Source organism: Mchenga conophoros, linkage group LG13, assembly GCF_057382185.1.
Source record: "Mchenga conophoros isolate Kocher_MC1m ecotype Shallow Benthic linkage group LG13, M_conophoros_male_GT1.1, whole genome shotgun sequence".
NCBI lineage: Eukaryota > Metazoa > Chordata > Actinopteri > Cichliformes > Cichlidae > Mchenga > Mchenga conophoros.
Window position 1 is genome coordinate 21456931 of NC_140538.1, and position 23892 is coordinate 21480822.

Sequence of the window (23892 nt, forward strand, 5' to 3'; positions counted from 1 at the left end):
CTGGAATGTACAGATTTTCACAGTCAAAGCTGCGAGTGGCACCCCTGAGAAGAAACAATGAAAATGTGTGGTCCTCCATATGACCACTGGACTGCAGGATCACAATATCAGCTGTGATATTTTATTTTATTTTATTTTTTACCAGATATGACCTTGGACAAGAACTTCACAAAGGAAACTGAGGTGAAGCTGTATCATTGGGAAGTGATAAAAAGCCCACAATTACCCACGGCTATAACCAAAACAAAGGAGGAGAGGACTTTTTCTTTTTTTCAGTTTATATTAAAGGTCTACTGCTGAAAAAAAACAAACTTTTTTTGTCTTTTCTTGATGTAAATGTCTATGGGTCGATATTGACCCGTAACACCATCGATGTCATTTTAGTTATTAATCTTAAAATGAAAAAAATCAATAAAACAGATTTATTTAAGAGATGTGTCCTATACCCCTCAGTAATACTCAGGTAACACAGAAACCTTTTATTTATTAATATGATTCTCTTGAGGTTAATTTTACAATTTTTTTTTAATTGAAATCGAGGGGTATAGTGACAAAAAAAGACCCAGAGGCCCACACCAAAAGTATTAAAACCAACATTTTCATGGATAAGGAAGCCTAACAAGGTAACCAAGAGATGAGAAACAAATTGGATGATAACTTATTGTTTTTAGTATATTTTATAGCTGATTTAATTCACGGGTCAAAACTGACCCGCTAACATAAGAGATGATAACAGAAAGCTAACATGAGAGGAAGGTTAAACTGTCTTCTCATTTCAACTGTCTTAGGCTGTAATATATCCCAAGCACGCTGCTATCTAAGGGGGCGCTGTAGCTAACTGAGCCCAGACTGGCCCTTTAAGTCTGACGTTTCAGATTTCCTCCACGTTGGCCGCACATGCGCAGATAGGCCTACCTGCAGAAAATTAGAAGCGAACAAGGAAGTCTGCCCCTGAGTACTGGATGATAGGCTGAATAAAAACAAAAAAACTCTCCGCCGGAAAGTCGACACTTGGTCACCAGTTTATATCGGCGTGACAAGATGTTTAAAAAACTCAAGCAGAAGCTAAACGAGGAGCAGTCTCCGCAGAGGAATGCGCAGTCACCTCAGCAGGCCCAGGTTAGTTGTTGTGGTGCTCGGAGCTAACTAGCTAAGTTAACGTCTGTTGCAAAGACTTCACGGTTTGGAAGTGGTTGTCTAGTTATTTCTCATTAAGATAACTCAAGCTGACAGCTTAATAAGCTAACTTGAATTGTCAGTTCGTCCCTTTACTGTCTTGCAAACATTAGCACCGTGCTAAGTCCTTAAGTTAGCAGCTTAACTTAGCTGTCAGCGGTTGGAACAGCTGGAACTGGTAAATCCCGTTGTCCGAGTAGAAGAAAAGTCTCACTTCATACAGCTAATCATCAATTTGTTTGTAGCCAAAATGCCAGCCCGCATTTTTATACTCGCCAGTGACAACATGGGCGTGTCTGAGTTAATGCTTCTTGCATTAGCTGCCAGTGGATGTCAGCTGGAAGCTATATTTGACCCTTGCAAATCCTACTACTCCCAGGCGCCTCTATTAAAAACAATACAGAAGTAGCACACAGATTTCGAGTTGGAAGTTTGTCATTGTCAAGCGCTAGAAACCTCATCAGATCCCTTGCTTTCCTCTTCTGTTAAAAAATGCGAAATGTTCTTTGAAATATGAAACTGCAAGTTTCTTTAAGCTCTCCTAAATATATGTGAAGGACTGAAGGTATGTGTCATAGTTTGGAGGTCCATCATAGTTCAGTTCCAAGTTAATGTAGATATTTTCGCTGCATTTCTCTGTTTGCCTTACATGCAAAAGATCCCCAGTTCAGTTCTGGGAGGAGATCCAAACCCAGACTCCGGGGCTCACAAGCTAGGGCTTGTTCCCTATCCAGATAAATGAGAGGGCTGCATCTGGCATACAATATGCAGATCCAGCAACCCTTTGGAAGATGGATAGATAAATTACCTTGTTCGAATTGGCTTGGTTCTTATGCAGATTGGCTGTTTTTGAGGAACAAATTTACATTTGTTATTCAGAGCTTGTGTGCAGTTTATGATTCCCACTGACTTTCTGTAAAACCACAATCTTAGACTGAGTTTGGCTCAAAGGTGAAGGCATACAAAAGGTGAAATCCAGTAACAAGAGAACTTACACCCAGCAAGCATCTGTATTAAAGTTTGATTTACTGCCAGGCAACAAAATCAATATTATTGTTATGACTATGTTTTTTTCAATTAATTTATTACTATTATTATTACTTCTTTTTCCTTATTACTTATTTATTTTACAGATCAGCAGTGGAGACCGACGTAACAGCCAAACTCCCCCATTTAGTGATGGCACACCTTCTCCCAGCGACAGAGAGGTGAGCATGGTGTCAGCCTGTGATTCATATCTTTATTTATGTATGTATACTTGTGTTCAGACCACAGCCTGCAGAGGTTTCCAAGTCCCTCCCCAGCTTACATTCTAATGATTGTTTCTCTTAGGCTTTAAAAATGTGCTTTGTATGCTTTGTTTATGCATAATGTCTGCTTTATAACATACAAGTGAACACTTAGTGCTGTTGGTTTTCAGAATCTTCTGGTTGTCACTAGCAAACTTCTTTGATCCAATTATTTAAAGTAATCCAACAATCTAGACATATTGAACCCTGGACTCATAAACATATTGCAGTGCATACAATAGCCAACACCAGATGGGAACATATGAGCCAGGCTTACACTGTGGTCATTAATGTTGCAGAGCAGTCAGCACTTGGATTCCATTCGTATGGTATTTTAAGTGTCTGAAGTCACTTATTATTATTGTTATTATCATTATTATTGTTACATTTTTAAAAGACCCTGTTCCACCAAATGAGCAGCTCCTTCTTTAGAGACAATGGAAAGGGCGTTTTAATGGTGTAGAGCAGACAGTGTTTCAGCATGTCTATGAATAATTGATGTATCCTCCTCAGTGTTTTTTTGTGTCTCCTGTGACTAGTTGCCATATTTTGCCTCAATAGATACTGACAAGTCAAGGACTATGCTCTATTAGAAAGAGGTAGATAAGCATAGGTTTAATGGCAGTGACTCTACAACTGATGATGCAACATGTTGTTATTACATCTGTTGAGATTAGATATGGATGTTTACAGTCTTCGTTGTTTTTCAGATAAAAATATATCTTAATCACTTTTTCCTTCATTTCAACACTGCAGAACGCTCACTGGAGTAGTGGCACCGTCCCTTTTGGTCAGGTTTCTATGCACTGCTCTCCCCACTTGTGCCTTTGGAAGCACACATGTGTTGCTGTTAAGTGGCTCGGCAGCCTCAGCGTAGAAGCTTCGTGTAGCATCACAGCATCTTTTCTTCACCTCACGAATCATTAACACTTTGACATCTCTGAAAGCATTGTTTCATGACTGAAGGCAGATTTAGCCCTGGTTAAAATTGTGAAGATTACATGAGGAGATGTGAAACTGTTACTCATAACATTACTGTTGATTGAGTGCTTTTCAGTTTTTCAGTTTTTCAGATTTTTTTTTTCCCAGCTTATGTAGTATCTCTCCCTCTGTTTCACTGTCTGCTTTCTCTTTTTTATTCATCTCAGTCTTTCTCTCTCTCTCCGCCAGCCTCCTCTCATCAGGCTGGTCAGCCACTTCCTTCAGGGCCTTTTCACACTCATGCTGTTGTTTTTCTCATTGCTCTCTGTGTTCCTCTCCTTTCCCCACCTTTCGTCCCGTTACTGCACTGATGGGGGTCAGGTGCTGGCCGGGATGATAGCAGAGCCCGCTTTTCTCTCTGAGTATACTATCTTTGCTCTGGACCATTCAAAACGACCCCAAACGGCCCAGGTAGCCAGTGTGGTGAGTTTGTCCTCACTTCCTGCCTCTTTCATCTTTCTTCTTTTCCTCCTCCTCTTGCCCCGTTCCTTCCTCCCGTCTTCCATGTCTTTGGGGAATCGGTAGAGGACTGTTGCCCAAGTAGGGACAGCTTGTTCCCTGCTCTCCGTCTCCTGTTTGCTTTGGATTTAGTAGCAAGAAGGCATCTCATATGTAGGTTAATTTTGCATCTACTAGGTTGTGGTTTACACTGTAGGATAGAAGCTTCTGTGCGTTCTGCCCCATGTTTGTTTGTTGTCCCTTCTTTCAGTTTGTGATGTGTCAAAGAAATGAACAGTGCCCATTTGTCTTTAGGTGATCTTTGCTGCTTGCCCTAGAGACCCTTGTAGACCCTTAAATCCTGTTATGTTGCCTGATCGCCTTTGTCCCGTCTCCGCTAAAGTCTGTGTATTTGGAGAGTTGAGATTTTTCTTTATGGGACAAGTTTTTAACAAATTAAAATTGAAGATTTTGTCTAACTCTCTAAGTAAACAAACGCATCCAAATAGCTGTTTCTTTATTTAAGATATATTTGATGTGACAAATGAAAGTTGGTATTGCTTGTAACTGCTTATTAATTACTGTTATTAAAGTTAAGGTCTATTTTTTTTGACATTGTCAGTAGATACTAAGCACCAATTGTAAGAACGTATGGGTCGTCCATATTCAGATACATACATTTGTACACACAGCTCTTCAAAATAATTTCTAGACTGCATAAGTCTGCTTTGTAACTAGGTTTGTAGCAGGTAAATGGAGCTCAGTATGAGGGTCATGTGTCAGTAAAATTGAGAGACATTGTTTAATTGTCTCTTAACTCTGCTTGCTCATTTTAAATGCCAACATAGCCCAGTACGCGCCCCAGCTGCTGTCATTAACCAGGATTTGTGTGGATATTGTGAGATAATGTAGTGATTATAAAACAAGGACTTTATTACTTCAGCACAGCTGCTTCAGAATGACTGCCAGTCAACTTGTAGTGTTATTGTGCCAGTTATCGGAGAACAAAACGAAAAATATGCAAATGAAAGCAACTGTTTGATGAATTCAACTGCAATAAAATACGAACCTCAAGAGACTGAACTGAGATGGTATCTGTCAGCAGTTTGGCTGTGTTTAAGTGGACCCATGAATATTTAGAATTTATTAACAATGTCTTGACCGTCTCATAATGATTTCTTTGGTTGATCTGTCTGATTCACCTCTTGCTAGATGCTGCTTATGATCTGTAGTTTGGAAAGAGGGGAAGCCTTAAATTCTGTTGCCTCTTCATTATGTGTATGGTTAATGACACTGATTAAGATGCAGTTACTCTTTGACCTTTTCATCGTTCTTTTATGTAACCTTTGCTTTGATATTTGCATGAAGGGATCATTAGATTCCTGGTATAGAGTTGTAGGAGTGTTGATGTGCTAAAGCCACAGATACAAATGTCCATCACAGTCATTTTCACATGTTAGCGATGTGACATAGTCTTGATTTTGGGATCTCATCATATTTAAATTTACTCATGAAATCATTTCATAGATTTATTTATTTTTTTATATTTGTTTTTTGTTTTTGTTTTTGTTTTTTTACTTGTTCTGCTAGCAATGTTTGTCTGTTGACTGGAGGCTTCTGTCATAATTTTTCTTTATATTTTAAATGGTACTTTGTGGAGTTGGTGATAGTAACTCTTCTCAGTCACGTTTTGTGGTCTATGATCTGTTTTAAATTTGGTTTCTGATTTGTCCCTGTGAGAATTTTGTTTGATCTTGTGGTCCTGAAATAGAGGCACTCAAGTGCCCTGGTTTGGTAGGTTTACATTTGGTGTACCGTTCTGCAGTAATTATCCATGAGTCATTGTCCATTTTTTTTTTTTTTTTTTTATATGACTGAAAATAGGCAGGCATGAAGGGCATAATAGTGAAAGGTAATGCTATAAATACTCTATTTTAACCTCCAGCAAAACCAGTCTTGGCGAGGAGCGGCCATCTGGGGATGATGGGAAATAACAGAGAAATAAGAGCACAGGGACACAGGACAAAATATAAAGGCGCTAATGGAGTTGTCTTACAAACAAACAAGTTCCTTTTTATTGCTAATCACTCAGACACCTTGCATGTCATTGAAGTCTTGACAGTAAAACTTTAGCGAAGGTCACATTTCTTAAAAGATTGAGGCCTGCTGTGTTTGTTCACATGCTGACATTTTTTTTTCCACTACTTTTGCTGACTCTTTGCTTTATACCCAAATTCTTCTTGTTCTTCACACACATGTACAATAACTAAATAGATCCACTTAAAAAAAACGTCTAGTGGTAGTGGTCACGAAGCTCTTGACAGGCTTGGTTGAAAGCAAGCGTTCACATGACTAGCTGTGAAAATGAAGCGGAAACAAGTAATCCACAGGAAGGAGTAGCTTGGAGCTGGACAAGGGAGGAGAAGAGTTGCTCACTTTGATGCTGCTTCTAACAAATCAACTAAACCAACTAAGCTGCTAAATGTTCCCTCACATCAGTTGTGACGTTGTCCTCCTGTAATGCAGCTGCACACAGCACTGCCAAGCATCTTTAATTCAAACGCAGCTCTCCTACTTGACTTTTAACTATTTGTTCTGACCTCATGGCTGTTTGTAGTTTTGTCTTAACCCCTTTTTGTTTATTCTACAGTAGAGATGCCTTCTTTTGTGTATTTAACCCCTCTGTTTTTTCCAAGTTGCATGAGGGTACCCATTGCCCCTGCATTGCTCCCAGCAATACTAATATTGCTCCCTCCAGAGTAATCAGGGAGAGCCACGCTGGGTGTGGATGACTAACTGGCCCAGGACAAGTTCGCTGATACAGCTGCCCTTTTCCTCATAATCTCATCTTTATTTTTTGGTCTTTAGAGTGCCTCTAAAGGTGCATTGAGGTCTCCCAGAGGCAGCATCAATGGGGATGGAAGTACTTCTCCTCATGTAAGAGTATTACCAAGCCTCCTCTTTAATCTTTTCAATGTGATTATTTCAGTGTTTTTGCACATTCATTAATGAGTTTGAGATCTTTATGTTTTTTGTTTTGGTTTGTAACAGAAAGAGGAGCCACAGTCATTTACCCAGAAACTACAGCTGAAAGTGCCCTCAATGGAGTCATTGATTCGTAGCGGAGCCAGTCGGGCGGAAAATCTGTTTCGCTCTCCATCTAAAGACAACCTGGTCCGAACTTCATCACGCGAATCCCTGACTCCTTTGGGAGAAAACGAGTCCCCCAGTGCCCCGGCATATGATCCACCCTCGGACATTGAGAGCGAGGCCGAGGAGCCACCAGGAAGTGTAGAGTCTCTGTCCAAAGAGCAGTTGTTACACCGAATGCTTAGAGTAGAGAGGAGCCTGGGGAAGTACAGGGGGAAGTATTCGGAGGTGAGAAAACAGACAGGATGCTTGAAGAGTAAAGTGTAAAGTCTGTACATGAATATAACTCCTGCTCATCTTTACATCTTTGTCATGCAGCTGGTTACTGCGTACCGTACCGTACAGCGAGAAAAAGAGAAAACGCAGGTACATTTTACATCCTTTTTTTTTTTTTTTTTTTTTTTTTGTCAGTATTTTTCTCATCGGATGTTTTTTGGAAAAAGAGAATAACATCTGAACTGATCCAACGTACATTTTTGTTCTCCCCAGGCCATCCTCAGTCAGAGTCAAGATAAAGCACTGCGCAGGATAGGGGAACTACGAGAGGTACGGCTATATGCTATGGATGTTTTTGTGTCTTTAGATTAAAATCATTTTTTTATTAATATAAACTGCACAAATGAATGAATAATCTACTGTATAGGAGCTTCAGATGGACCAACAGGCCAAGAAACACCTGCAAGATGAGTTTGATGCTGCGCTGGAGGAGAAAGACCAGATGATCACTGTGCTACAAACACAGGTGTGTGGATGGTGGTGGGAAAATAAGCCAAAGCTTTTCTGCTGTTTAGGATTACAACTTTATAAGTATGGCTTATTTTAAACACCGTACAAAACAAAACACCCAAACCCAGTTTAAATGTAACTTTTAAAAAAATTTACTTTAAAACCTGCTTTAATGATAATTTCACATTAATCCTTTCAGTTTAAGCATGATAATCACTGCAGTGATGTTCTGGTATAAATGGTTCTTGAGTTCTGAATAAATGTGACGTTATTTAAAATCAGAGACAAATGAAGTGCAGAGGTTTTGTATTTAAAAGTTTCTCAGACCAAACAGGAATGCTTCACTTGCCTTGAAAATGAGTAGGTTACCTGAAATCAAAAAGCTGAAAGAACCATGTAATGCACAAACAGTCATGTAAAAATCAAGAGTTGTTTGAGACTGCATATCTACATCATGCGGATTTGTCCATACAATTTTAGTCGTCTTGATAACAAACAGCCAAATGGAGAAAACCTCCATGGCAGGAGTAATGAATCTGTATAACTATAACTCTGAGTTCGATTGCGGGGAACAATAACAGATCTATCTCAAGTTGCCAAAGGGACTGTGATCCATTTATTGATCTTTGTTCCTCTAAGGTTGCTCTGTTGAAGAAACGGCTCCAAGTGGGCCCCGATGGCTCGCTGCCCCCTGAAGGAGAGGTTCCTCAGTCTGAAGCTGCTGAAGTCTCTGCTTCTCCCACACAGAGTCCTTTGAAGGAGAACGAAGTAGAGCCTGAAGTCATTGAGGGTAAGTGTATTTATTAAAATATATGGTTATTTAGTTGCCTGTAGTAAGGAGTCACACTGTGTGAGCAAATTTTTTTTTTTTCTAAGCAGTGAATTTTAATTTCTGGACAGGAGAGGGCAACAGTGATCCAACTAAACTCATGGAGGCTCTGCAGAAGAGAGTGAAGAGGCAAGAAAACTTGCTGCAGAAGTGCAAGGAAGTCATGCGTACACACAAGGAGCGAAGCGCCCAGCTTAGCAGTGAGAATGAAACTCTGCAGGAGCAGCTGCAGGAGCGACTGCATGAGTTGGAGAAGATGAAGGTGGTTACCCTGTGTTTTTCAGAAATGATAGAAGAGTTGGAGTGTAGTTATACTGTAATATTAGGACGCTTTCAGTCAAACAAAACTATACATTTTGGATTAAATATACACAGAATTACAGCAACAATAAGTTAAAGTGCCCAGATATTTCAAACTGATTTCCCAGAGATGAGCACTTGCTATAAACCAAGTAGTAAACTATAATTATAAAGAGGTTTGATTAAAGTGGGGATGGACGGTACGGACTGAGCAGTGTGTTTAGAGGAATTAATACTGTGCCGCAAACTGTCTGCCAGAGTCTTTATGGTCCGCTGAGTATGTGACTCCATTATCTCGTGACACAGCAGATCGCTGTGGTTCTCAGAGTCCGAACATCCAAATTCTCTGGCTGAGCTCCAGAGTGAGGGTTCATGTCATGTCAGCGTGACATGACTGAGCCATTGTTTTCATTGATTTCAAAACATTTTGCTGCAGTGGTATGATCAGCTCGTGTAGTTTGTCCTTAGTCGCTCTGATGTTTTGCAGCGCATGATAACAAGTGGTTGTTGTAACAAAGCCATTGAAATAATAGACAGCTTGTATGTGCCGTCACTTGATTGACTTGCTTTCATTTATTGCCATAATATTTTTTTTTTTTGGGGGGGGGGGGGGTTGTTTTTTTTGTATAAATCCGCAGCTTGTTTGGGAATGGAGGCCTGTCCTTTGTCAGGGAAAGCAGAGGTTAACAGGCGTTTAGCCCTCCTAAAACAGCATGAAGGGATCCTGGAACTGCTGGGCTGTCCTTCTCCTTTGCTTCAGACAAATATCCCATAAAGCAGAACATCTGTCTACTTTTCCAGACCCTAACTTCAACTATTTTTGAATTCATGTTTTAACTGTGTGTTGCCGTCCTTGAGTATTGTATGCTATTTGGTCTTTCTTTGTCTCTTTGTTTATTCATATGATACGTTTTGACATTATGAAAACATTCTGTTAATCACAGTGCTGCATACATACTCATGCCGTTGGCACACTTGTGTCAAACAACAGAGAAACATAGCCCAACATTTCCTGTTTAGTAACTGCTTGTTAAAGTGCGGTGCCACAGAGACATGTCTACTACATGCCACGGTTGCAAGAGTGAGCTGTAATTTGGGTTGACTTGTTGGTTTAGTTGGCCATGTATACACACTGGTTGTTTGGCTTGTGGGTGAGGCATCCTGGGTGGTACAGAAAGCATCTGATTGGGAAGTTATCAGAGCAAACACGTATACAGGATGTAGGAAGCGGTGCATTGTGAAGTGACATTCATGCCATTAGGACACGTGTGACTTTTTTTATTTTTAATTCTGTCGATTGTTTTGTCTTTAAAGGAACTACACACAACAGAGAAGACTAAGCTGATCACTCAGCTGCGTGATGCCAAGAATCTCATTGAACAGCTGGAGCAGGACAAGGTTAGTGAGGAGCTTTGAGATCTGGATTGAAGGTTCTTCCGTTTCAGTTACATGTGTATGTGTGTGGCCGTGTGTGTGTTTTTACTCTGCTGTTGAGTAGCTTCAGACTCATATTGTTTAGCTTAAACTTTGACCCCAGCACTGCAGGATGGATAGCAGTTCTGCGAGGAATGCTGAAAGCGCTTAAAGCCGTAACACAATTAATAGCACAGGGCTGAGTTTTACAGCCCTCGTTCATGGAGAGCAGATCAACATAAGCTTTAGTGTTGATTCCTGTGCTCAGGGTATACAGGTAAAGGGATGATTTTTCTTTCATGGGGTACTGGTTTTTTGTTTTTCAGGGAATGGTCATTGCTGAGACCAAACGGCAGATGCACGAGACACTGGAAATGAAAGAAGAGGAGATTGCACAGCTGCGGTCCAGGCTCCAGCAAGCTATAGCCCAGAAAGAAGAAGTACAGGAACAGAAAGAAAAGGCTGAGAAATCGGGTACGTGCTGTCCATGTCAGGTAATGTACAGAAAAGTTCAGTTTTTTCTAGATATGTTTGTGATTTTTTTTTTTTTCCCCCCCTCCAATAGCTTTTGAGGAACTTGAACGAGCACTGGGTGTAGCTCAGAGGGCAGAGGAGGCTCGAAAACAGCTGCAGGTTCAGCTGGAAGAGCAAGTGAAAGAAATCGAACGGGCCAGTGAGCAAGAGAGGAAGAGTCTGCAGCAGGAACTCACACGAGTCAAACAGGAGGTTGTCACCATCATGAAGGTCAGGAAAGGACTTCTCCTGAATATTTGTTTATTGATCGAATAAGTAATTTGCTGCAGTCATATTTCTAGCTTTATCCAAAGTGTTGGCTTCTTTGAAAATGATATATTGTAGCCACAGAAGTACCAACATTGACTCAGTATTGTAAGCATTTACATTAAAAAGAATTTAGTGTGTATAAAATGTTCCACTGCTGTCATGGAGAGCAGTAATATCACTTTGTTTCACGAGCTATGATCATCTGTATTTATATTTACCATTCTTTTTTTTCTTTTTCTTTTTTTTTAACCAATATTAGAAATCATCAGAGGAAACTGTGGCCAACATGGAAAAGCTCCACAGTGAAGCTTTGGCAGTTAAAGAAGAAGAGATGAAAGAGAAAATCAACAAAGCTGTGGTTGGTGCAAAATGTTTTCCCTTATTCAGTTTAGCAAAAAAACCACTGTATAAAATAAGAAAAATATAACTTTAATATTTGTATTTTTTTTTTTAAATGCTGTTTAGGAGCAGTGCAAAGAGGAGTTTGCACAGCTGGCTAAGGAACGGGAACAGCAGGCCGCTCTGGCTCTGGAGGACGCAGAGTTACAGAAGACTGCTTTAAGGACAGAAGCTGATAATAAGGTTAAGGAGATCCAGCTGGAGCTCGAAACTGCAAGGACTGTGAGTTTATTTGTTTATTTGGTTTTTTGGTTTATTTTTAATATTGAGAAAAGCAACAGCTGGCACACTGCAGAGCCTCGGTTTTACCTGTTTATTGCATCTTTGTGGATGTAACTTGTTCTTTCATATTGAATCTGCTAATCACTGACCGATTGCTTTGAGGTTCAGTTTTATTTAATTAATTGGCAAAATAACTTGAGTATGCTTGTGTTTATTTGGTTCTGCAGTAACACGCAGTATATATATATGTATATATATATATATATATATATGTATATATATGTATATATATATATATGTATATATATATATATATGTATATATGTATATGTGTGTGTGTGTGTTCTTCCTCTACCCCCCCCCATTTTTGCACATGTCGAGGAGCATGTCAGGCTACATTTCACTGTGTGTTATAGTTGTATAACTATGCATGTGACAAATAAAGAACCTTGAACTTGAAAGTGAGCAATTTTCAATGTGTAAATATTTTCACAGTCTACATTTAATATGTAATGCTGTCAAGCATTAAATCCTTATGTACTTGAAGCTTTTACAGAGTTGCTAGTAATTGAACTGTGTCACAGCTTTATTGTTAAAAAAATATCTTAATAACCGTCAATGTGTTTTTATAGCTGTGTCAGTTCTGTGAATGATTAACTGTAGCAGCTTAGCGGAAGAATCTAACCACCTCCATGTATGTGATTGCAGCGGATATTGGAACTGGAGAGCTCTGTGAACAAGATCTCACAAGAAGAAGCGGGTCTCTCCCATGAACTTTCCAGTCAGCTGGAGGAACTGAAGAATGAACACAAAGAGCAAATCTCTGCATTAGAGGAAAAGCACCACGAGCAGCTGGAAAAGCACAAGGGCACCCTAACCCAGCAGCATAATGCTGCCCTTGAGGAGCTCAAGGAAACACACAGGGCCGAAATGGAAACCCTTCTGAAAGACAAGGAGCTGCAGTTCCAAGCACATGTCGAAGAGATGAATCAGAAAACTCTAGAGAAGCTGGATGCAAAGCAGGCAGAGTTAGAGGCGCTCTCTGCTGAGCTTTCAGAGGTGCTGAAAGGTAAACAGCTTTTGGAGGAGAAGCTGTCGGCTGCTGAAGATGCTCATAGTTTAGCGCTACAGGAACACGAGACGAGGTTTCAAGATCGGGTGTCAAAGCACAGCGAAGAGCTTGAAAATGTCAAACGTGAGCATGATCAGTCGCTTGGCGGAATAGAGAAAACTCTGAAGGAGGAACTTAATGCATTGAAAATTGTTCTGAATGAAAAAGAGAAGGAAATCGAACAATACATGCTTAAAGAAAAAACGCTACAGGAGGAATCGCATTCCACTGCACAAGACCTAGAAAGCAAGATTAAAGAATTGGAAGCGCTGCAGCAAACTTTATCAGAATCCCAGCTTGAAATTGAGAGTTTAAAGGAATCTAATGCACAGTTAAATAAGATAACAGAAGATCTTGATAAGTGCAAGAAAGAACTGACAGATGTGGAGCATCAGTTGGAAGCTGCAAAGAATGAATGCCAACAAAAAGAGAAATCCCTTCAAGAAACTGAGCATCAGTTAGAAGAGAGCAGGAAAGCGCTCTTGGAGAAAGAGAAGTCATTTACATCAGAACTGAACACTAAACTGGAAGAACAAACACGCCTCAAGAAACAGCTGGATGACGAAAAAGCTGCCAATGAAGCAAAGCTGAAAAACACTATAACTGATATGGAAGGTAAACTGAAATCACAGGAAACCAAAATGGAAAAATTCAAACAGAAGGCAAAAGAAATGCAAGAGAAATATAAGAAAAAGCTTCAGCAGAATGAAGAAAACATGAAGAAGGAACTTGCAAAGAAGGAAGAGGAGCTTCAGCAGAAAGAACAACAAGTTCAGGAGAAAATCGTAGAGATGGCCCAGAAAAGTTCCCAAGGCCTCAGCAATGCAGTGTCAGAGCTGCAGGATAACCATAAGGAGGAAGTGGAGAAACTACATGCCACTCACAAGCATGATATTGAAGACCTGGAGCGCCGTTGGCAGGAGCGGTTAGGACAGCAGGAGGAAGAATTAATGGAGAAACATTCAGTCATACTGCAGGAGAAAATCCAGGAGCTGGAAGAAGTGTCTCAGCAGCTTAGCAGAAGCAGAGCGGAGACTGAGCAAGTAATGGGTGAAATAAGGGGTTTAAAGGAGGACCTGGCGATCCGAGAAACCACTGTGCAGAAGCTGCAAGAAGAGCTTAATGAAGCAGCACTTAAACTTGAAAGTTTGGCAAAGAGTGAAGCGTTGCTAAAAGAACAAATAGAGTCAGTGGAAAGGAACCTTAACCAGGCGCTCGGTGAGAGAAACGCCCTCCAAGACAAGCTGAACGAGACAGAGGAAGAGAGCAGAGAGAAGCTGAAAGCTTGGTCAGATAAGTTGAATGAAGCGGAAAAACAGCTTGAAGCGCTGGAAGGTGCCAGATTTAAGGAAAGTGCAGACTTGCAGAGTAAATTTGAGGAAACTTCCATCCAACTGAATGCCAAGGAAGCAGAGTTACAGCAGCAAATGATTAAGATGAGCAACCAATTGAACCATTACTGTAAGGAGGTTCAGTTGAAAGTTGAGTGTGGATCTAATGAACTTCAGCAAAACGTGGAGAGTAGGTTGAAAGAGCTGGAAGATAAACTACTCTCTGGTCAGAAAAAGGTGGGACATCTTAAAAACATTATCCTTACTAAAGCAGATCAAATTTGCACTTTAGAGGAGAGTGTTCGCCAGCACACCGAGGAGAATAAAAATCTATGCATTTCATTAGAACAGATGACTGCTCAGGTAAATGCTCATATGGAGCACATCAAAGCCTTAACACATGAGGGAGAGACTCATTCTCAGTCCATTAGTGAACATGTAGAGAAGATTGAGGAGCTCAGCGAAGCAAACAGAGTCATATCAGAAACTTTGAAAGCAAATGAGCTGCATATCAGTGGCTTGGAAAGCGTCGTCGGTGACTTAAAAAATCAGCTAGCAAGTAACATAAAAGAGAAGGAGGAAGCCATAAATCAGCTGACGCAGCAGTATGAAGAGGAGAGGCAAAAGGCCGCTGCTCAAATGGAGAGACTGGAGCAGGAGAGGCAGTCTGCTTTAGAGCAGGCGGATACACTCAGGACCAGTCTGTCTGAGTTAGAGATGAAATTCACACAGAGCGACAACACTACTGGATCTCTGCAGGCCCGGCTTGAAGAGCTGGAGCGAGAGATCGCCGAAAAGAATGAAGCTTTGCAGCGGCTGACAGCAACAATTGACAATCAGTCCGTCAGCAAGTCTGAGATGGACCAACTGTTGAGTGAGAAGGAGCAAAAAGTCAGTGGGCTTACCGTAGAGCTTGAGAGCTCCATCAGTCGACTTAGTGAGCTTCAAGAGCAGTTAGACCTAAAGACGAAAGAGTGCGAACAGCTCACTTCTGACCTCAAACAGCAACACAGCATCATTGAGAATGAGAAGCGCGAGTTGGTTGAACAGCTGCAGATGCAGTGCACCCAGAAAGGTAATGTAGAGCAAGAGATGGCCAAAAAACTTCAGGCCCTCGAGGAAAGCAACCAGCAGTATAAACAAAAGCTTGAAAGTCAAAGGGAGGAATTTGAAAGGTTGAAAAACGAGATTATCAAGAGCAAGGACGGGAGTCAGACGGAAACTGAGGAGAGCTTGTCTGAGAGCACTCGGAAAATGTCTGAGCTGAAAAAGAAAGCTGAGCAGAGAATCAGCCAGGTTACAAAACAGTTAACGTCACAGCTTGAGGAAAAAGAGCAGACGATTACAACTCTTCAGACTAGCCTGGATGAACTTAAGAACAATGAAATTTCTGTGCAAAAACACACAGAAACATTAGAAGAGAAAACAAAATCGCTGGAGGATGCTCTCGTCAAGCTTAAAGAAGAGCAGGCCAAACACCTTGAACAAGTTCTGCAGAACGAGAGGCTTGAGAAAGAAAAGTCTTTAGAGGAGTTGAAAGTCATGTATGAAGACAAGTTGACCTCACTTCAGAGTGACGCAGTGCAACAGGGGCAGCTCAAAGACATTGAATCAACATTACACGAAATCGAGGCAAAGCTAAAAGAAGCAGAGGAGCAGAACGGAAACCTTCTCGCAGAAATAAATCGCCTGAGAGCAGAAATTAGCGAGAAGGATGCCCAATTGGAGCAATATCAGGGGACTGCTAGGGAGGTCCAGAATCCATCAGAAACTGAGGTAAAGGTGGAATGCAGCAGTATGCAGCAAACCAAGAGTGTGATGGAAAACGAGCTGGAAAACCATACTCCTGCTCAAGAGGTGCACGATGAGGACTCATTACGGTCTCTGAAGAACAAACTGAGCCAGGTGAAGAACGAGAAGGAGAAAATCCACAAGGACTTCGTCAGGCTGCAGAAAGATATGCGGTCACTGAGGAAGGAGCATGAACACGACCTAGAATACATGAAGAAGGAGCTGTTGGAGGAGAATGAGAAAAAGCTAAAGTAAGGCTTAAAAATGATCGTGAAAAATCCCTTGTCTGTATAATATTAGATTTTTTTTGTTAATAGTTGCTAATTACATTTCCTTTGCTCTCTGTTCTAATAGGCTGGAATTAGAAGATTTGGAAATGAAGCACAACTCTGCGATGAAGCAGATAATGAGGGAGTTCAACGCACAGATGTCTTTGAAAGAGAAGGAGCTCAACACAGCAGTGAAGGAGGCCATCGGTGAGGCAAAAGAGAATAATGCTTAACCAAATTAAACCAACAAGATTTACAAGCAAAGGAAATGAGCAGTCGAAATTGTTCACTTTTGCTGTGGTCAGAATCTTTCAGTACTGCACTTTGATTATGTTTTAAACAAACGACTGGCTTAAACTAGAAGATCAAAGTAAATATGACTCACGTTCTTGGGATGGCTGTGTTGTGACACTGTACTTTTTACTCTGGACTCAAATGGGAGCATTAAGGGATTACTGCTTGTGGAAGAAATGTTTCCTTCATGTTAAAATCCAGTCCAAAATTAGAGGCAAGTGAACATATAAGTTGTGTTTTTATGCACTTGGCTTCTTCTTTTTTTTTCTTGATTCAGTAAAAGCTCAGAGTGTTGAAGAAGAGCTCATCAGTAGCCATCGTGAAGAAGCGAGCCAGCTGAGGAAGGTGATTTCCCAGAAAGAGGATGACTTGCACAAAACTGTTCAGAAATATGAACAGGTTATACAGGTACTATTAAAAACTCATCCTATTTGTTTTAATGGGGTTATACTATAGGGTGCACTCCTTTGTAGACACCATCCATCGACTGTTACGGTTTGGATTTATATGTGATATCTCTCTGGCTGCCTTTAAAGAATAATTAAATTCCAAAGAGGATCTGAGGTCTGAAACAGCGCAGTGCCCTCACTGAGTGATTTGCAGCATACTTGAGTTGTGATGCTGAGATGATACATGGGAAATGACTCAGTCGTTGTTCCTTTTTATTTGTTTGTTTTTTTCAGAGTCGAGAAGAGGAGATGGGAGACAGAGTGTGGCAAGTTCAGAAACAACTGGAGGAGTTGCAAGCAAGAACGCAGGACACTTTGGAGGTACAAATAATGCTGACCCACTGTTCTTCACTGGCCAAACATCTGTTATAGCTGTCACAACTGGCTGTGCTTTGGATGATTTTGCTTGTACTCAGATGTAGAAATTCATGCCTGTAGCTGTTGTAGTCCATTTTGAAATGGAGGGAGGGGTTTGGAGTAAATTTATGTAGTGATTCTGTTGGAGTCATATGTCACTTCACTCTAGCTGTATGAAATCACAGCATTTCGGCTCCCTTCTGGGAAAAGGCTGGAGTTTAAGGGAAGCAGTTAGGCTCATCTGAATGAGCCTAATCCAGATGCATTTTTGTGTCTGTATAAACATTTTCAAATGGCCTATTACAAAGTTCACATCCAGGTTGACAGACTAGGCAGTTATCGTTCAGCTTTTTCTTTGGGTTGCTTCATAATTGAAGATATCCGTCTAGGAGCTCGGGGACAGTTTTCCTACATAGTTTTCTCTGATCAGTCTCTCGCTCCAGTCGTGTGGCCTCTCTCCAAAGCACGCCGGATGCTGCGAAGCTCGTTTGAATCACTCAGGAATGTTCTCCGGAGAAAATGGAGATTGTCAGGCAGTGGCCAGCGTCAGTCCCTGTTCTCAATTAATATCATGCGAGGTGATTGTAGACATTAGATTTATTCTGCAGCGATACTGTCATGCAACATGTGCATAGTGAAATGGAGCCAGATAAGACGAAAGCACTCCGGGGAGACATTTTAGCCAGGTGTTGAGGTGCCATGAGACCCCTGCAGTGATTCTTCTACCTTTTGCGCACATGTCTGCATGCACACGAAGACAAAGAATTATGCTGCTCTCTCTGCTGCATTTTTCCCAGGTGAGGTAATAACTTTATGGGTGGATTGTATGGCGTTCAGCTCAGGGAGGCCTTTTCTTGGGCCTCACAGTGGGTCAGTGTGTCCCTCCACAGAGAGAGGAGACTAAATACAAGCACACTTTAGTCTGTGTAGACTACAGTGTGTTTAAACAATGCTGTTAGTCCATCTTTTAAAACCTTCTGACTTGTGTCTGTGGCTCTTAACTCCAAGCACATTTATTTCTAGTGGAGACATCAGTCTGTGAAACTGGTCATCCATGAGTGTATTATATATACATGTAATTTCTCAGCGCTTTAGCTTTAGAAAATGTTATTCAAACAATTCTAAATTGTTCGGGAACTATTTTCAGCAGTGGATAAATACACATTTGAGTTTTGTTGATGTCGGTAAATGCAATTCTGTGCTTTTAGAAGACGGTGGAGCTTCTCGGCACAGAGGTCTGAGATAATATGGATACTGGGGCGGCACTAAATGTGTCATTACTGTAGTTTTTACATCCTTTTTTTTTTTTTTTTTAATCAGGTTGAAATGTTGATTTAATTAAGGTTTGGTTCTAACACACAGTGTCTTCTTTCTCTCTTGTTTTTTTGTTGTTTTGTTTTTTCATTTTAGGAACAGATGACCCCAGAAGAACTAAAGGTATACTTGTTCATTATATGCTGGTTTCACTGTTCCTAGCGTACAATTAAATTTACTAACATGAATACTAACAAAAATATAACGTTCACATTTCATATTTTCTGATTCCTGTCCCTCTCGATCTCAGGCTCAGCTCGCTGAAAAAACAACGTTGCTGAGCGAGGCTCGACTGAGAGAGCAGCAGTTTGTTGAAAGAGTGAGTATCGGACCCCCTTGGTGGCTCTTTCTGAGGACACCAAATCCATCGCAGTGTATTCCCAGGATTCTGTGGCCTCCAGCAAGAGCAGCTACTGCTCTCCTGCTGCATCAACTTAATTACGCAGCACATCTGTTTACATTTGGTTTAACCCCATAAACAATCACAACAACGCCTCCAACAGCTTTTCTCACACACACCATCGTTCTCACAAGCATCCTGCCCTCCTCTGAGGATGGCCACCAAAATGCTTATGTCCTATTTAGCAATTACTCTAATGCATAGAATTAACCCACTGGGTTAAAGAGTTTTTAAATAATGTGTGCATGCTTGTTTGTTTCTCCACGCTAGATTCACTCGCTCGAGGACAAGATTAAATGTTTCCACCGAAACACTGTTGTAACTCATCTCGGGAGCACATTTAAAGGTAACACCATGAATCACTTAGTTCTGCTTCTTGATCCAATTTCCTTATGGATTTTCACAGCAGAGATGACATGCGTAACGCTTGAGCGCAGCCCAGTCTCATGGGAAAGCGTAACGTAAGTTGTGTGGTCTCTGTAGGGGCGGAAAAAGGGCCACCTAACCTTTTTTAGTGTAATAAAGGATTTTAAAGACAGACCATGTGATTATATTTTGTGTCAACACGTGAAAGTTACAGTAAAAGTGTAGCTGCTCTTTAAGATCTCAGTTGGTGTTTTGACACTGCCTAATCTGACAGTTAACACACTGCTTCAGAGATCAGGCAGGAGGTGCAGGTCCTCAGCAGTGTGTGCCGGACTGCTTTAGCTATGCTTTTGATTATGGTTTAGCTAGCAAAGCAGGATTTTTAGGCTTGCTGGTAAAGATAAGAGCTGGGGTTATAATTAAAGCTAGACTACGGGTTGAGGGTGTATATGTATACGTGTGGTTTAGGCTGAGGGAAACCTCTGGAGATTGACCGTAAGTCAGTGCAGTCTCCAAGTCTACCACGGCCCAACTGCGTTTCATCTGTGTGAGAGTATTTGGAGAGATTGAGTGAGTCCTCTCGGACCTTCTCTGGTGCTGTAATAAAGAGAATCTGCTGTATAAGCGGGGGGGCGGTGAAGAAGCCATGCTTAGATTTAATGGATTTTGCAGATTGTGGCCTAAACGTTTCCTACGCAGGACACTGCAGCACGCAGATTTCTCGAACCTTTCTTATCCAGTACATGTATATTGCTCATATTCATATTTAAAGCCGCTGATGACTCAGTTGAGCTTACGTAAACCACCTTGAGTTGTATTTTTAGGTAGGAAATTGATCAGAAAGCTGTTGAAATCTGCTTTCCTGTGTGGTTGATGTGAAAGTTGTCCTAGGTGGGGCAACACAGGGTCAGGTGGACAAAGGGCATGGGATTTATTGGTGACCCATTACTCCACACCAGAGATCAAAGACTTGTTTGCACTGCTCTATCACCTTTTCCTGTACTCTAATCGCACAGTCCTTCTGGGCACATTCAGGCACATTTGAGGATGTTTGAGTGATTATTTCCAATAGGCACAAAGCGACTGGATGTTGTTCCATAATAAAGCTCTTTTCTTCAGTCATGAAAGTGTTAGCAGCCCTGTCCAAGTTGTAACTCAGTCGTTTCCATTCATAGCTTTTAGTGGGATAATTGTGTTATAGCTTTGGGTGCAGACCTAAAAACTTGTGTGATATTAAAGTGCTCATGCTGAGTCTCACCATTCTTTCCTGTACTCAGCTTTAGTGCATAATTTAAACTGTGCAAAAGGTGGTTTTGAATTTGCTTGCCAACATAAACCTGATGCTGTTAGTTGGGGGGGGGGGTTTGTGTGCGTTTTCCAGGATTGTTGTACTTTAAAACGACATAAAAACGACCTACATACACTAACATGCAGCTCTCACAGCTGTGTTTTAGTTTTTTTTGTGGTAACTGTATTGAGGTTGGATTTTTCTCCTTAACCAAGGAAATATAAGCAAAGTGGCAACCTAGAGTAGCTGATGTGTAGTCATATTTAATACATTTGAGGTCATTACAGATGTTGAAATAATGGGATTTGAAAGACATTAAAGAAAGAGAAGTTTGACAGTTGTGGTCATCGTGAAATATTTGATTTGTTGTTTTTGCTTGTTGTTACAGATCCTGGACTCAACATTTCCGACGCCTTCTCAGAACCCACAGAGATGGAGTACCTGAGGAAGGTGCTGTTTGAATACATGATGGGACGGGAAACAAAAGTATGTTCTGGTTTTTATTTTTTTATAAAAAGATTCTACAGGAAGAAAAAAAACCAATAGTTTTTATAATTAATCTTTTTCTCATTTTTATGTCTCCATCTTAGTTGGCTGAGAAAACATTAGCTGCTGCTTTGATGGTCTATTAGATGAGATGATTCAAAACCACCATATAAAAAAAAAGTTGCTGATAATTTTTATTTTTAAAGCTGGTGACCTCCATCTGCTACTCATTTAGGAAGCTATATAAAACTCATGTTGTGTCCAGTCTTGTTGGATGTAATTAACAGCGATCTCCCTAATTATCAGTGCTGTTGACATGGTCCTAAAGTCAGCGGGAGTTTCCCAGCTCCTCAACAAACACTCTTTATAACAACATGGCAGACCTCCCCCGTGCGGAGGATGTCCGGCAGGCTGCCCGCGAGCTCATACATCTTGCATGATGCAGATTTGCCATTTAAAGGCATGCTGGCCTTGTTTAGTGTTAGCTGAGTAGTTGGGTTCCTTACACAGCCCAGGAGCCCTGTTTCTGATTATCCTCTGTGTTTATAGGGAAATGCATGCTCCCTGGCAGATAGGCCTGGAGTTGATTATGCAGATAATTTTCATTCTTGTTGAGCCTTTTCTTGCGCTTCAGTTGTCTCAGAACAAGCTTGATTTTGATTGGATGATGGTGTCAAAGGCAGAGGTTAGCTGGGGGAAAAACAGAGATTATACTAACACCACAGATGACTCCTGCCTTGAAAGTAAACTGACTTAAAAAGATGACGATCAGGGTGTCAGTCAGAAAAATTCCCCTTTTTTCCACAGACAATGGCCAAAGTGATTACCTCCATGCTCAAGTTTCCTCCTGACCAAGCTCAAAAGGTTTTGGACAAAGAAGACTCGAAACCAATTGTAAGAATCTTTTTACAACTTGGGGATATTTAAATGAGGTCAAATGTGTATCAGGATTTGAACTAATTTCATATCCGTCTCTTCCACAGCCTTGGTTACGATGAGTGTTTGAATGATTCGGGTACTTCTGGATCTGCTGCTACTGCTGCTGAAGGGGGAAGACTGCCATTATCTGTTTGCATTTCTTGTCATTTTATTCATGTGTGTGTTTGAGAAAGAGAAAGCGTGTGTGTGCGTTATGTGTGAATGTTCAACAGGTATGAGGGAATAAGAGAATTTGACAGAAACACTTTTTTTTTTCCATAAACCGTGTTTTTCTTTGAAGTTTAATTTACAAGTTTTAGATGAGAGTAAATGGGTTTCCTTTTATTTTAGAATGTGTTTATAAAGATTGGCTTGTGCAATAAATTATATTATCATCACATGGATGCCGACGGTCAGTTGATTTGTAGATCTCTGTGTTGTGCTGTTGTCTGAATCACTTCCTCTGTAAAACTGTAAACGACCCTTTAACTGTGCACTCGCACCACATTAAGATACAGGCCCCTGGACCTCTTTAACACAGCTTTTCTATGCTTTATATTTTGACACTGACAGAAACAAAACTGTAAATTGTATTATGATAATAAAAACTGTAATATAAGGCGCTATATGACTTGCTATACAGTTTTCTTTTTCAGAGTAACATTAAATCCTATTTACAGAACAACTTTTGTCACTCCTTTATCCTCATCACAATACAGATTTTTGTTTTGTAGCTTATCTAATTACCTGTCTTTGCATTAGTCCCAGTGTCTGACTGAGGACTGTTAACACCTGGTTAAAAAGACTGAATGAAAACAACAAATCTGGGTTTACAGATCTCTCACTCTACTTTGCCTGACCTTTATTCTTTTTCTCCACATTAGAAGTACAGACAACACACAAGTATATTAGACCACTGACACTTTCATGTAATGAGAATCGGAAAGAAATTTGCTGTTGATTCTGTATATGGACACATTTAAGGATCTGCCTGTTCCTTATATGTATACATTTACAGACATTAAATTAAATGTGGCATGAGCAAATGTCCTAAATCACTTTTAGAAATGTGTTTAAAGATTGCTTACTTTTAACTTCAATTAAAAAATGGCATATCACCAACTCCAAATGTATGTTGCAAATGGAATTGGCAACTCATAAATGACATGCTGTATGTTTAAAGTCAGAGTTAATGATTCCCAGAAGATTATCTCCAAATACATCAGCTGATTTTCCAACTGGCCTTTCAGCAAACTGCACATGATTTGTTGTGTAGAGTTCTCAACATGCAAAGCAGTGAATACATAAAAATAGGAGCAGAGTGCAGAAAACAAGTTTACAGACCCAGCTTGTAACAAACAGCTGGATACAGAGGTCAGTTTATCAGTTTATATGCTGATTGGACATACTATTTGTTAATCAGTATATGTATCTAAAAGCCTGTTGCACAAGTAATGCACTGCAAAACAGCAGTTCCCAGACTAGTATAGATAAAACTGATAAATGAAAGAAATGCAGAAAAGTTAAAATGATTTTTCCAAATGATTCTTCAGTCTTTGCGTTTTCTTTTGCTTTTATTTGACTTTTGAGTTCAGTTTGAGTTTGAATGATTTTAATAAAGAATCCTCAATAAGTAACAGTCAATAAGATGGAAATGAAACCTGTAACTTTTAAAAATGATGAAGCTGTCACTGTTCAACGTGACGGGAAAACGTCAGGGGGCAGCAGTGCGCCCTCATCCCTCGGTTTTGGAGAATCCAAAGCCCCCCAGAGCCCACGGGTGAAATGTGATGCTTTCTAAACCATTCTCGT

General features: G+C 40.5%; 1 protein-coding gene across 4 annotated transcripts; it reads left to right on the top strand.

Annotated features, from left to right (window-relative positions):
• Nucleotides 1-898: 898 nt before the first annotated feature.
• golga4 (golgin A4) lies at nt 899-22478 on the top strand. 4 transcript variants are annotated; one of them, XM_085297176.1, is made up of 25 exons: nt 899-1119; nt 2310-2384; nt 3768-3869; nt 6753-6821; nt 6936-7262; nt 7353-7400; nt 7524-7580; nt 7678-7776; nt 8400-8550; nt 8640-8851; nt 10204-10287; nt 10629-10776; nt 10868-11046; nt 11345-11443; nt 11551-11706; nt 12415-16190; nt 16294-16415; nt 16780-16910; nt 17186-17272; nt 18719-18745; nt 18873-18941; nt 19293-19368; nt 21065-21162; nt 21970-22056; nt 22146-22478. In XM_085297176.1, exons 1-25 carry the CDS (start codon nt 1042-1044, stop codon nt 22158-22160), a joined length of 6372 nt encoding a protein of 2123 aa, XP_085153302.1. In that variant the 5' UTR covers nt 899-1041; the 3' UTR covers nt 22161-22478. The 4 variants fall into 4 exon arrangements, with proteins under 4 accessions (XP_085153302.1, XP_085153303.1, XP_085153305.1 ...); XM_085297177.1 differs by having other exon boundaries at nt 8661-8851; XM_085297179.1 differs by lacking the exon at nt 3768-3869.
• Nucleotides 22479-23892: the final 1414 nt, after the last annotated feature.

Bases quoted from the DNA above. Each gene is read 5' to 3' on its own strand.
- golga4 (XM_085297176.1), top strand. From the start codon at position 1,042: ATGTTTAAAAAACTCAAGCAGAAGCTAAACGAGGAGCAGTCTCCGCAG. The intron at 11,047-11,344 runs GTCAGGAAAGGA...AACCAATATTAG, and splicing joins AGGTTGTCACCATCATGAAG to AAATCATCAGAGGAAACTGT. The intron at 19,369-21,064 runs GTAACACCATGA...TTGTTGTTACAG, and splicing joins TCTCGGGAGCACATTTAAAG to ATCCTGGACTCAACATTTCC.